The 12,197-nt window shown below is 49.3% G+C and overlaps 1 protein-coding gene across 2 annotated transcripts in view; it reads right to left on the reverse strand.

The window, feature by feature from the left end:
* Positions 1-6,623: 6,623 nt before the first annotated feature.
* Positions 6,624-12,197, reverse strand: part of PHB (prohibitin) — a 5,728-nt gene continuing 154 nt past the window's right edge. Inside the window, exons 2-7 of one of the 2 annotated variants that reach the window (XM_026864877.1) lie at positions 11,889-12,014; positions 11,379-11,540; positions 10,812-10,954; positions 10,041-10,157; positions 8,795-8,890; positions 6,624-7,798 (exon numbers count right to left, since the gene is read on the reverse strand). In XM_026864877.1, coding sequence (XP_026720678.1) covers positions 7,586-7,798; positions 8,795-8,890; positions 10,041-10,157; positions 10,812-10,954; positions 11,379-11,540; positions 11,889-11,976 — 819 coding nt within the window. In that variant the 5' untranslated portion in view covers positions 11,977-12,014 and the 3' untranslated portion in view covers positions 6,624-7,585. Of the gene's footprint in view, positions 7,799-8,794; positions 8,891-10,040; positions 10,158-10,811; positions 10,955-11,378; positions 11,541-11,888; positions 12,027-12,197 lie in introns of both variants that reach the window. The other variant, XM_026864878.1, reaches the window with a different exon arrangement.

The following is a 12,197-nucleotide window of genomic DNA, read 5'->3' on the forward strand; positions in this document are numbered from 1 at the left end:
TTCTTGTCACAGGAAGCCCTGCACTGTCTGAGGGAACCACCACCGAGTGCAGAGGCACTGGGCTTTGAGACTATATTAAAGTAGAAGTTCAAGCAGAGGAGATTCCTGTTCCCATTCTCCCTTCTCCTTTACTAGTTCAGTATAGGGCCACAATTAAAGATTAACTGCCTCCAAATAACGTATCATCAGAGCTAACACCCACCAGCATCTCCTTGTGCCCAAGATTAGACCTTCGGAGCAGCAGAGCTGACATGCAGTAAACACCTGAGAAGCAGAACTGCAGACCGAGGTACCCACTGGGGGTACCGGTAGCTTTAACTCTGCCCTTCTGAGAAGACATACTGGGCCCTCCCTGACAAGGATTTTAATGCTGTAATCACCTGGGTGCTGAGGGCAGGTCTTCTGGGACCCAGCATGGCCAGCTGCTTTCCCTGTGGTTTTACAGGGCCTTGTACTGAGCTGGGGCAGGGCAGCAGTAACAGCCTGGTGTGATACAGAAAAGCCTGGTAGATCCATGTGTAGGTTGTTAACTTTCTTTGGGGTACTGGGGGTGGGCTGCTAACATGACTAGCTATCAGCCTCTGCATAAAAATCATGCCACAAAAAAAAAAATTTTAGAAGTTTTCTTGGGGAGCCTTGGGTTTGTGGGTTTTGTTTTGTTTTTTTAAATAAAGTAAAATACAGATTTTGAGATATGGCAGTTGGGCAAGAGCAGGATGGGAGTGAGAGAAACAGAACTTGGTTTTTACTCTGTTTTCTGTTCAATCTGCGTTGGTGTTGTACTGTAATCTCAGGTAGTCTCCCCAGCAGGGAAGTTCTAAAGTTTGTGCTGGGGGTAATATTTAAATGAAAATGTCACCATAGCAGGCTGTTTGGGACATTTCTGTTCCTGCTCAGATCAGCATCCACCCCTACCAAAGCAGTGCAAGTAGGGTCCATGTACTTTGGCTGGTGAGAAACAAACTGGTTCAACTAGAGCCCTTTCCATTCACACCCAATCTTCCAGCCTAACTTTTTGTGTAGAAGCTTCCCTCCAGGTTTGAAAAACCGTGCTTGGGAGGAAGGTGCTGTGATAGAGGAAACAAGAGCTGTATTTACCAGCTTTGCAGAAGGGGCACTGCAAGACTTATACCGGGGAAAGTCACATTTGAATGAATGTCTCTGGGATAGACTCACCTTGTTCAGGCTTAACCCCTGCTTCCTTCCTGTTCTTGCCTCTGTTGAATATTTTTAACATACTGCTTCAGAGGCATCCTGCACACTCTCTTTCCTAGCCTCCTCCTGCCCTTCCTGCCTTGCTGCCCCTACCAGCATGGGGGACATGAACACATCTTGCAACTGGCACCTTCTATCATCTCCCATCCTCAGTGCTGCTGTCTTGCAGCTCAGCTTGGGACACAGTTTCCCATGCTCATGCACACCTTTGGTTTGTTGGAGATCAAGGATAACTCACTGCAGGCTTCTGACTCTCTCTCCAGATCAGCATCATGCACAGATCCAGTGTGGGGAACCCCAGATGCTGTTTTTACAGCAGCAGTTAAGCTCAGCCTCCCACAGGAGTTTCCCAGCATCTCTGTTCCTCTCCTTTCTGGGGATGTGTTCAGCAAGAACTGGGTGCCTGCTCCACCAGGTCCTTTCCCCACAGATTTAGGTTTTTCTTGCTTTCTGTGGGTGGGCACGAGCATGGCTGTAGGTGAGCACGTGGTTAACAGAAGCATCCATCTTATTTTTCTAAAGACTTCAGATGCAGAACAAACTTTCAGAGAAAGTGAAGCATCTACAGTATACTTTATGTCCCTGGTCACTCACCCTGATGCCTCTCTACCTGTGACAGTCCTCTCCTGACTTACCAAGTAGAAAACCACAGCGCAAAGCATCGAGTCATCCCTAAATAAACCTGACCTGCCTCTCAGAGTTACACTAGTGTAAGTCAGGACTTGCTGGACTGAAGTCAGCTCAGTTCTGCTGATGGAAAACAGGCATATGAGGAACGTCTCAGCCCCCAGCGCTGCCTAGTGTCAGGCAAAGAATAATGAAACCAAAGTTAGCCCTAAGAATTGCTCCCCATCTCCCAGCCGAGCTGAGCTCCAGCCTGGCTTAGGACATTATTTCTTACCCACTTCCACAAGCACTTTCTCCCCCCGCACACCCCACCACATCCTCTGTGTTTCAGGACAGAGGCATTTTCTGCTAGATCCACTTGGATATAAACAGCACAAAGGAAGCAATAAGGAAACTCCTCCCTATCCCTTGCTCTAACCACTTCAGACACGCTGCCAGCTTGCTGCAGGGTACAAATTATCACAAACTCGGGGAGCTCCCTTACCTGGAGAGGCTTCAGCTCTGGTACATCAGCGACTGTCAGGGAGCAGATGCCCATTTCAGTGCAACAGCCACGCTGCAAATTACAACTGCACCGAGCACCCATCCATGCGGCCGCTTTCGGTCTTCTCTTCACAAGTCAGGTAGGCTGGTTATCTATTAAATAGGGAGAGAGCACGCGCCCAAGAGAGGGTGAACACACAGAGGAAATCAGGCAGTTTCCTGTTTGTTTATCATGAACAAGAGCTTGTTTGGCTGGTCTGAATGTTGCTAGAGGGCTGGCCCAGCTGCTGCTGGTGGTGCAGAGCTGAGCTCTTCCACTAGCATGAAAGGAAGGAGAAGTAAGGCAGTCTCCCAGAAAAAAAAAAAACAAAAACAAACAAAAAAACCCCAACCAACAAACCAAACCCAAACCTCTCTGAAGGTTTGCAGCCAAGGCAGAGCAGTGGGCAGGGAGGTTTCACCTTGGCTTGTCAGGCTCTGATGTGTAAAGGTGGCAAACAAATGTTGCTCTTTGGTCTCAGCAGGAGATCTGGCAGCAGATCTCCTCATCATACAGGACCCTTTAGGTGCCCCAGCAGGTCTTATATTGTCTATTACCAGCAGACTTTACCCAAAACCTGGTCCCTGTAGCTTAGTTTTGGGGCTGTATTCAGAGAAATACAAATTAGGAGTCTGTGCTGTCATTACTCAAATCACTCTGGAGCCACAAAACTACAGGGCTTAAGATTAAAAAACTGCCAAGCTTTTACCAACACTAGGCCCTCCAGTATGAATTCATCACTGACAGTCGGGACCCAAGGACTCAATGATGTTTTCTAATCTCAAACTAAAGCAGCTTGCACCTCTGAAGTCATGCCTAGACATTTCTGTTGTTCCTGTCCACCCTGCATTAGTAATAAACTAGGGAGAGCCTTTGGTGGGAAAGGAGCTCAAGAGGCTGCACAGGGACAGGCCACAAAGCCAAGGCACCCTGGGACCAGGGTTCAAAAGGGAGACAGGCACTGGCACCTTTCAGTGCGCTGCCTTAGGCCAGAGGAGTTAAAACCTGGAGCTGGAGATGCTCAGCAGAGTGAAACCAGCATCAGAGCTTTCCCAGGACAGCCCAGCACTAGGACTAAACCCCCGTACCTGCCTGCCCGAGCTCTTGTGCCAGTTTGTGCTTTTTCTTCCTCACCTGGAGACTGGGCTATTGTGTTTGCCCTTGTCCACGTCCACTCTTTGTGTCCTCTGCCCAAGGCAGGGTGACCTCTCCACAAACCTGTCCCCACGGGAGACCAAGGGACACCTTTAGGTCCCTTCCCATGCAGAATTGCTGCTGCCATCTGGTGGGAGAGCGGCCCAGCTGCCGGCCTCCGCTGCTCTGCAGTTCTCATTCATCTCGCCTTCTGGAAAAGGTGACCCCTTCCTTCACAAACCTCCTTCCTGGCTAAACGTGGTCTGTCATGCTTCACAGCAAAGCTACAGCCTCCATCGCTCACCTGCAAAACACTCCCGGCCCCAGGACTTTGTTGCTAGGATAACCATTTGTTGGAAAATGGAAACATCCAGGATTACCTGGTGTGAGTCAGCTCTGGGGAGGGAGAGCCTGGCAGAAGGACATTTAATTCTGGCTAGAGAACACCCAGGCAGAGGTCTGGGGCAGAGCTTTTTCTCCAACTAAATTTTTGTGTCGTTTTAGCTGGGTTTCTTAAGGAACTGGGTGCTTTCTCCAGCCCAGTAACACATCCAGCCTTGCTGGGGAAGCACTGGCTTTGTGCTGTCATGCTGTCTTTCATCTGGAGAAAACTAATTTCAAACTAATTTGATGGAGGATGAAAAGCTGTCAGATATACTAAATTCAAAGTGTCCTGTCCAAATAGGTGACAAAAAGACAAACTGACCAGAGAAAGCATTCCCCTCCCCAAAGCCTAAGTTTTAGCATGGCTGCAGTCTGTAATAAGCAGGAGAAAGCCCAAATGACAAGAGAACTGGTGTAACTGCCCAGTGCAGGAAATTCTTCAGTTAGACCTGTGCCAGACTATGAGCCCACTGGCTTTACTGTTCACAGAAACAAACCTGAGGTTTCTTTACCTCCCTTCAAAGCGGCATCACGCAGCTGCCTCCCACCTGCGATCCCAGCTTACCTTGGCCTGAAGCCTCTTACCCAGGAGACGTGGCTCACAGTGGTCGTGGAGTTCTAGGTCCGAGACAGCGGTTGCTCCTCCAGGCATGGTCACACGACAGTCCCTTTCTTGCTGTCTCTAAGGATGAGGTGAAGGGGAAAAATCTGCCATTTCTGGAGCACCTCCAGCACCTTCGCACGTGTGAAGAGTTGCAAAGACCAGGCAGACCTTGCGATAGCTCTGCCCTGCAGCCGGGAGCCAGCCCACCCCCGCCAGCGGAGCCACAGGACACCAGGCTGATGGAGTGCTTTAGGGAGAGCAGACCAGGACCTGCACAGCTGAACTCCTCTCTCTGCCCTCAGTACAAAGCCATGTGCCTTGACCCTCTCTCGTTTCTTCACCCCAGGTTGTGCTCTGCTTTCACCAGCAAGTTTTTGTTACTGGATTATTAAAAGCAACAAGGTTAGAAACGCCAAACCGAGAGGGTGGGGACGCCTTGTTTGTTGGAGCAGCGAGGGCGGCCTGCCTTCATGTTACCCAAGCCCGAAGCTCTTTCTATTGCCCTGACAAGTAGAGCCCTGAGAGCAGCGCTCACACCCTGCTAACGCCTCCCGAACGCTGCGAGGGAAGGGCCAGCATCCCTGGAAGCCGAGTTCAGCCTTCAGGTCTTCAGTCCAGCCTTGGCCTGGAATGCCAGGCAGGCCAGTCCTTTTCTGCACAATCACAATTTTTTGTTGGTTTTGTTTTTGGGTTTTTTTTGTACATCAAGGAGTCCACCAGCACCTGAGAAGTTTGGCAGAGGATGACAGGCGATGCTGGCTCACTGCTGCGCAGCTCGGAGCAGCATCCATCCAGCGAGCAGAAGGCCGTTTCCTCACCCAGTATCCCTGCACAGCCCACACAAAACCACATCCTGATTTTAGGGTTACCGATCCCATCTGGAGCCAGACAGCTTGACGGTCCACAAGGCTGAAGAGTAGCTATAAACACAATATAAACAAGGGGTTCAGCTCGCACACACCGAGACAGCTACAGGTTCAAGAGCAGCTTTGAAGTCTGATGAGTTCATGGCAGCTTTAGGCATTGAGGCAAAGCGAGGGTAGAAGAGCAGTTAACAGCCAGGGAACATTTGTAAAAAGAATTACACCCAAAAGCAAAGGAAACAGAGATTAATCAGACCCAGGGGCCACCGTTAGAGACTCAGACACCTCCTCCAGAGAGGCTAACAGCAAAAGCAGCAGGAAACACTCCACACTCCACTGAAAATGCAGAACTGGAGGGAGAGGTAATGCAGAGCTACAGAAGCTGAGAAGGGATTTCAGACACACTGTTTTGAGCCCAACACCTGGTGCATGAAACTAATGGAGAGAAACTCAGGAAACACCAAGGGGGCTTTAAAAGGAGCCTCGGGAGAAAAGTGGAAGCTTCCTTAAAAGTGTCTGAAGCGGTAAACCAGAAGAATAAAGAACAAGAACACTGGAGGGGGAAGAGATCTGGAAGTTATTTGGGAGTTATGGACCTGACTGCTCAGCTGCTTAAAATATTTTGCAAGCTCAGGCACCTCATCACTGCAAGATCGTACCCTGCCCAACACAAAAAGCAGGCAAGGCTTTCCATTTCGCCAGAGGCGAGGGCAACAACTCAAAGTGGCTGCACCGTGACGAAACGAGCCCACCATTCACAGCAGCTTTCTGAGAGCTCAACGTCCTCAGCGTAGCAATGACACCCACCTAACACTGTGCTGCTCAGGGAGAACTGACACCATATGAGCACCGTCTTTGCGGGATGGGGGGAGTGTGCCAGGCTAGCACCGTGCCTCTGACAGCTGCTGACAGGTTTGAAGCTCCCTGTAGGCTGTATCTGGTACAATACACCCCCGTTTTCTTTTCCAACAGTATGGTGTTGCATCAAAAGAGTGCTCTGGAAAATGTACATACATGCAGTAAACAGCCTGACCTGTGCATGGGAAGAAGTTAAAAGCCTTTGCAATAACCTCAAGATACTCTCAGCCTTACCTTGTTGCAGGAATTCAACCCAAGAATCGTATTTCAAGCTTTTGTCGGGAGCAAGACCTATCTGCCTGTGCTAAGTGACTTTTAGCCAGATAATGTAGCAGAAGCATGAGGCGTCTTGCTCCACTGACCCAACCTTAATTCTTCTGAGTTAGCAGAAAAAAAAAACACCACCCCACACTACTACACATGGGACCGTGACATTTATTGAAGGCTGGTTATACAATCTCAAACCCATCACATCCTCCTCACAATTCAGGTTCCCTAAATAAAAAGAGCATTGATGTAACAGAGAATTCTGCCCACCTCCGACTGCCTGAGCCACAGAGCACCGAGCTGTCCCCTCTTTTGTCCCAGGTGCTGTTTCAATAGGCCAACTGCCACTTTTACTGACTGTGGTCCTGCAAACAGGGCAAACGGTGGCAAAGAAACTGGTGTGCAGCAGCGAGGGGAGATGTCCCATTGCCAGCACACAAGTGAGAAGTATTTTCTGCAGAGGAAATATCTTCTCCTCTGTGCCCAAAACCCATCTACTGCACAAAGTGTATCTCTGCTATTCTCATCTGCAGCTGCAATCATCTCGATTTGTGCATCCAGCGAGCAGCGCTACGGTTCACACAGGCACAGCAGAGCCACTGCCTTAACAGCTGAGACGTCACCTGTCCCCTTACTCTCAGCAGGCACCTGAAAAAAAGATTGGCTTGACAGAAGAGCGAGCCCTGAGCGTCCCTGTTCTAGTCCAGGACCTGCAAGTCTAACGACCGTGGCTCAGCCAGCCTAAAGGCACTGAAGCATTGCTGTGAAACCCAACTGATACAGCACTCCTGTGCTCAGGGAGACACCTGGGCTACTTGTTCATCCCAGGAGTGAACAGATGAGAACTCTGCTCCTGTTGCTCAAATTGCCTGGAAAGGGGCAATTCTCAAACCTAGCTTGATGGTCAGTGGAGCCACCGCTCTGACCGTACATGGGAGGAATGCAGGTTTGTTGTCAAGAGTGTTCAGTTTTATTTGATTAAGAATTCAAAATGGGTTGAATTTTAAATTTCCTCTGCTTTTACCAATGAGGAAATTGCAAGGATTCTTTTGGAAAGGGCTGATCTAGTAGGTAGAGATGACCAGGCTAGCTCTGGCTGCAGAGCCAGGTTCACTGTGGCAGCTGGAGGAGCACAGACTGTCCAGAGGGCAGATAAGTGATGTTGCGGGATCGTGAGAGCTGGTAAGCGATGTCTTCAGCTGCCTCCAGCTTGCGCAGCTCAATCAAGCCATCGCCTGCAGTGGCCAGCGAGTTGGCAATCAGCTCAGCTGCTTTCGAGTCTCCCTCAGCAGAGATGACAGCTGCTTTCTTCTGCTGCTCAGCCTGAAAGTAAACCCATGAGAAGGGGAATAAACGACACAGGAAACAAGAGCATAAGAGAAGGAAGACGCTGTTGGCATGTTGAAATTTAAATTCCCCAACTTCACCACCCTACTGGTCTTTCTCCCAGCGGGAGAGCTGAGACAGAAGGTGATTTTATTTTAAAGCTGTGTTCTGTTAGACTGTTTTTTCTGCCTGCTGTAGAAAAAAAGGTTGAAAAATCATCTGGAAATTGCCTTATCAGTCTTAACTTCATGAAACATTAACCCACCTAAGGGCACTCCTAATGGAAAACTGTCCACGAAAGATTTGAGAACTTCAGTGGAGTTAAAACCGGGTCAGATAAACACTTCTACTATTTAATCATCCTGGCTGATTACATGCGTCTTACTGCATCCACTGGATTAGCTTTGGGTGTAGTTGTAGGTTCTTGCAATCTCAACAGGCGGGTGTTCTCAGCTCTACTGGGGTACTCGACAGAATTGGTTTTGTGGATACTCCCCGAGATCCTGAGTTATCCGAGATGATGTGGTCTTGCACACAGTAACACTCTAGGATACGGGCCCCTACACCTATGGTATCAACCACTATGGAAAGCTTCAGCCACCCTCTCAAAATTCACAAACAGCAGGATCACTTGGGCTGCAAATCTCAACCCTGAACCCCATTTCTAACTGACACTTCCTCCTGAGCGCTGTCTCCTCCCTCCTCCTCTATGCAGACAGTCCTGTTCAGCACTCCAGTAAGACTGTGACATGGTAGTAAAACAAAAAAAAAAAACAAAAAAAAACCAAAAAAAGACCCCAAAACCAACCTTAGGCTTTATCTTTCCAACAATCATGTGTCAGAGCTGAGAACTGTATCAGCACTGTGACCCCACATGATTTCATCATTCTACCTCCCTGGTCTTCTGGACATGGGAGCGAGATGTTCACTGCAGGCTAGAGTGGGTAGGAGATAACAGGAACCGTTTCCAAATTTCTCAGAAGGACAAGGTACCTTTTCCACAATGAATCTGGCTCGCTCTGCTTCTTGCTGGGCCACTTGCTTCATTTCCACCGCCTCCGTGAACTCCTTGCCAAAGGTCAGATGGGTCTGCAGGGCAGAAATCAAGCAAAGTCCACAACACTGAGAGCTTACAGCAGCGCTGCTGCAACCCACACAGCTCCTGGAGGGGAGGCAGCCTGCCTGTATTGGTGACACTGGAACCAAGATGGAAAGCCAATATCCCTAAAAGAACAGAAACTGGGACAAGCAGGCCTCCCCACCGAGTTCTGAAGTCTCAAGGGAGACACCACAAGCACAGCTCCAGTCCAGCAGACCAGTTAACACCAGTACCTTCGGAGACACAGCATGCTCCTCCACCACCAGCGCCTGCCCCAGCACCCAGCAGAGGGAGCCTGCTCGCTCAACACTCCCCCCCACTGTCTCACAATCCATCCTGCACCCTCCACCCTCTGTCACCCACCAGAGTGCTCAGCCCAGGCTGTCTGACAGCTGCAGGCTCCTGAGATGGGACAGGGGAAAGGTGAATCTCCTTCAGTAGAGTCCTCAGTGTAAAAGCACCAGAAACAAAGTCAAAACTTCACATTTTTCTGGAATGAAGTCACCTTCCTGCAAAGACTTCCTATATGTTCAAAGCCAAATGAAAGAGCTCATTTCCCTTTCCTCTAAGCAGGCTTTCGAGGGAAGTCCCAAAAGATAGAGGGAGAGGCGCATGGACAAGCCAGATTACAACAGATTTAATTTACAAAGTTTATAGGGAGATAGGAGGGAAGAACAGTCTCCTTGAATAGTCTTAGAAGGCACACCCAGGAGAATAATATTTCACAGGAAAAAAGCTGCCATGGAAAATGTACATTTGCACTGCCTCGTGCCTCACACTTTCTCCCCGTGTCTCAGGGTGCCTGTGGAACAGCTGCCTTCCCTAAAAAAACGTGCAGCCTGATCCATCACCCACAGAAGCATTTTCTCTTTGTCTGAACTCAGACAGCCTTGCGACAGTGAGGTCTGTTGATAGGCCAGCACAGCGGAGCCTTCAAGGGCTTTGCTCAAGGTCACAGGCCAGTGACAAAACCAGAGGTGCTGGCTTGAGCTGTAACTGCTACATACCACACAACGGCAGACGTGCACAGTCCACATGTCCAAACTTCCTGGCCTTCTCTGGCCATCCACCGAGTCTTTTCTCCACTGCTCTTATTTGGGCACCCTCCAAAGAGAAAAACTGAAAAGGGAGAACTCTTACCAAGGACACATCATCCAGAATGAGCCCAAAAGTTGCTGCTCTCTCCGTGAGGTCTTCGCTCACTTGCCGCGAGACCAGCTCTCTCTGAGTGATCAATTCTCCAGCATCAAAGCGAGCCTGAAGTCAGGATGGACAACAGTGAGAAGAAAGGTCCCAGAAGCAAGAGATTCTCCATGCCCTGCCTGTCTTTGCACCCATGAACCCCAGAATTAATCCCATTCTTCTCCCAAAGCTAGCAAACACCAGGCCACCAAGGAGAAAGGGCATTTAAGTGTAAGCTGGAGGAGAAGTTGTCCAGTTGAGCATTTAAGGTAAAAGCACACAAGCTGGACTAAAGCTGGTTAGTTATTATTTAGCAGTCACCTGGGGATGCTTCCAAAACCAGAGGTCTTCAGTAAGATGAAATCTAAGATTACATGAAAAGTGAAAAATCCCAGTCTCCTGCCTGAGACTCTCAGCCTGAAGAGCAGAGCTACCAACTGAGAGCAGGTAATAAAGAAATCTCTTTCCATCCAGAGCTCATCCAAAGTGAATTAAGTCAGGCCACGCAGTCCGAATGATGGAGAAGCAAACAATTAGCATAGCTACAATTAGCTTTTCTGGATGGCCTGTGAGAGCCTGAGGATGGAAAGAGAAACCTTGTTCAGGAGCACGACATAATCCACACTCCAGTGGGTCCCTCACTGCTAAAAAAAAGGAGAGGGGAAAAAAAAAAAAAGAAAAAAAAAAAAGAGAACTGGCAGAGCCCAGCAACTCTCACGCTGTCCTTACCACAACAGACTTGAGGATTTCAGTTGTGATTGAAGGCAGGACACGCTCATCGTAGTCCTCTCCAATACTGGTGAAAATGCGCGGTAACTGGGCAGTCACTGGTCTGAAGAGGATCCGCAACGTGATGTTTACGTTCTGTAGATCTGTAGAAAGAGGGTCAGGAGGTTAGTGGCAAACCATAGGGACAGGAGACATCCTGAGACTGCCCTCTCCAGGGCAACTAAAGTGAGAAATAACACACAAATAACTTTTTGCCAGCAGAGTTACTTTCACTAGCCCCTTTCATTTTGGGGATCTAAATCCTCCTTACACGTCAGACGTTAAGCTTCAGTGTGTCTGCAACGCAAGGAATTATTTGCCTTACTGTAAAGACAGAGACTTTATGTTCAAACTTCCAATTTACAGAACTGAAAGAAGGGTCCCTTAATCTGTTCTGTAATTAAAACCCATTCCTGACTCTGTGCCAAACTGGACTTGGGACACATGAGCTCTCCATGTCCAGATTAAAAAAAAAGAAATTAATCAGAATATCTGGTTTTCTTACAGTTGCCGGCTTCAAGCACTCACCTTTGCTGCCAGTGATCACAGGAATGTTACGGGGGCGAGAGCGGCAGTCGAAAATGATGGGTTTCTGTACCCAGGGGATGAGGAAGTGGGTACCTTCTCCTACCACTGTGTCCTGAACCCCGCGGAATCGGTCAAAGATGACAGCTCTGTGGCCTGCGTCAACTAAAAAAAGAAAACAGCCTGTCAAGGGTGGTTTCACTACCGCCACCCGTCGTACCTGCAGACCACCAAAACCTTCTCCTTGGAAACACTCTGTCAGGGTCAGTTAAGTCCTCCTGCTGCAGGAGACTGGTGAAATTAATTAGATTGATTAAAGCAACGAGGCAAAGTCCCGGCCCCTCAGGCTGCAGCTAAAGAAAGGACCTTGCAATCCAAAAGGTATAAAACAGCCCAGCCAGGCTTCAGGTCCATCTTCCTGATGCCATTAGAAGGAGCAGGCAAAATACTGCCAAAAAAACAAACAAACAAAGGTAGAAAGTGAACTGGAAGCGCTCAGCTTCTCCCACTCACCATTGTAAAGAGCAGAATTGACAACTCCACCTGCAACAGCCAGCCCCAGGCCCAGCTTCCCAAGGCCTTCAAACACCTTCGCAGCCATTTCACACGTCCAGCTCCCGAGCCTTTAGAAAGTCCCTCCTGCCAAAACCCGAACAAGGTAAAACCGCGTTAGGCAAGAGGGGGGGTTCCTACGCGCAGTGAGGTTTAACCCCCCCCTCCCAAAATCCCGGGCCGTAGCGGCGGCGCGGCCCCCAGCAACTCCTCCTCCCCCTCAACAGCCACCTCAGCCCCGCGGGGGCCTCCTCCTCCTCCTCCTCCTCC

This window comes from Athene cunicularia (assembly GCF_003259725.1).
Source record: "Athene cunicularia isolate RWA chromosome 27 unlocalized genomic scaffold, athCun1 chr27_part1, whole genome shotgun sequence".
Taxonomy (NCBI): Eukaryota; Metazoa; Chordata; class Aves; order Strigiformes; family Strigidae; genus Athene; species Athene cunicularia.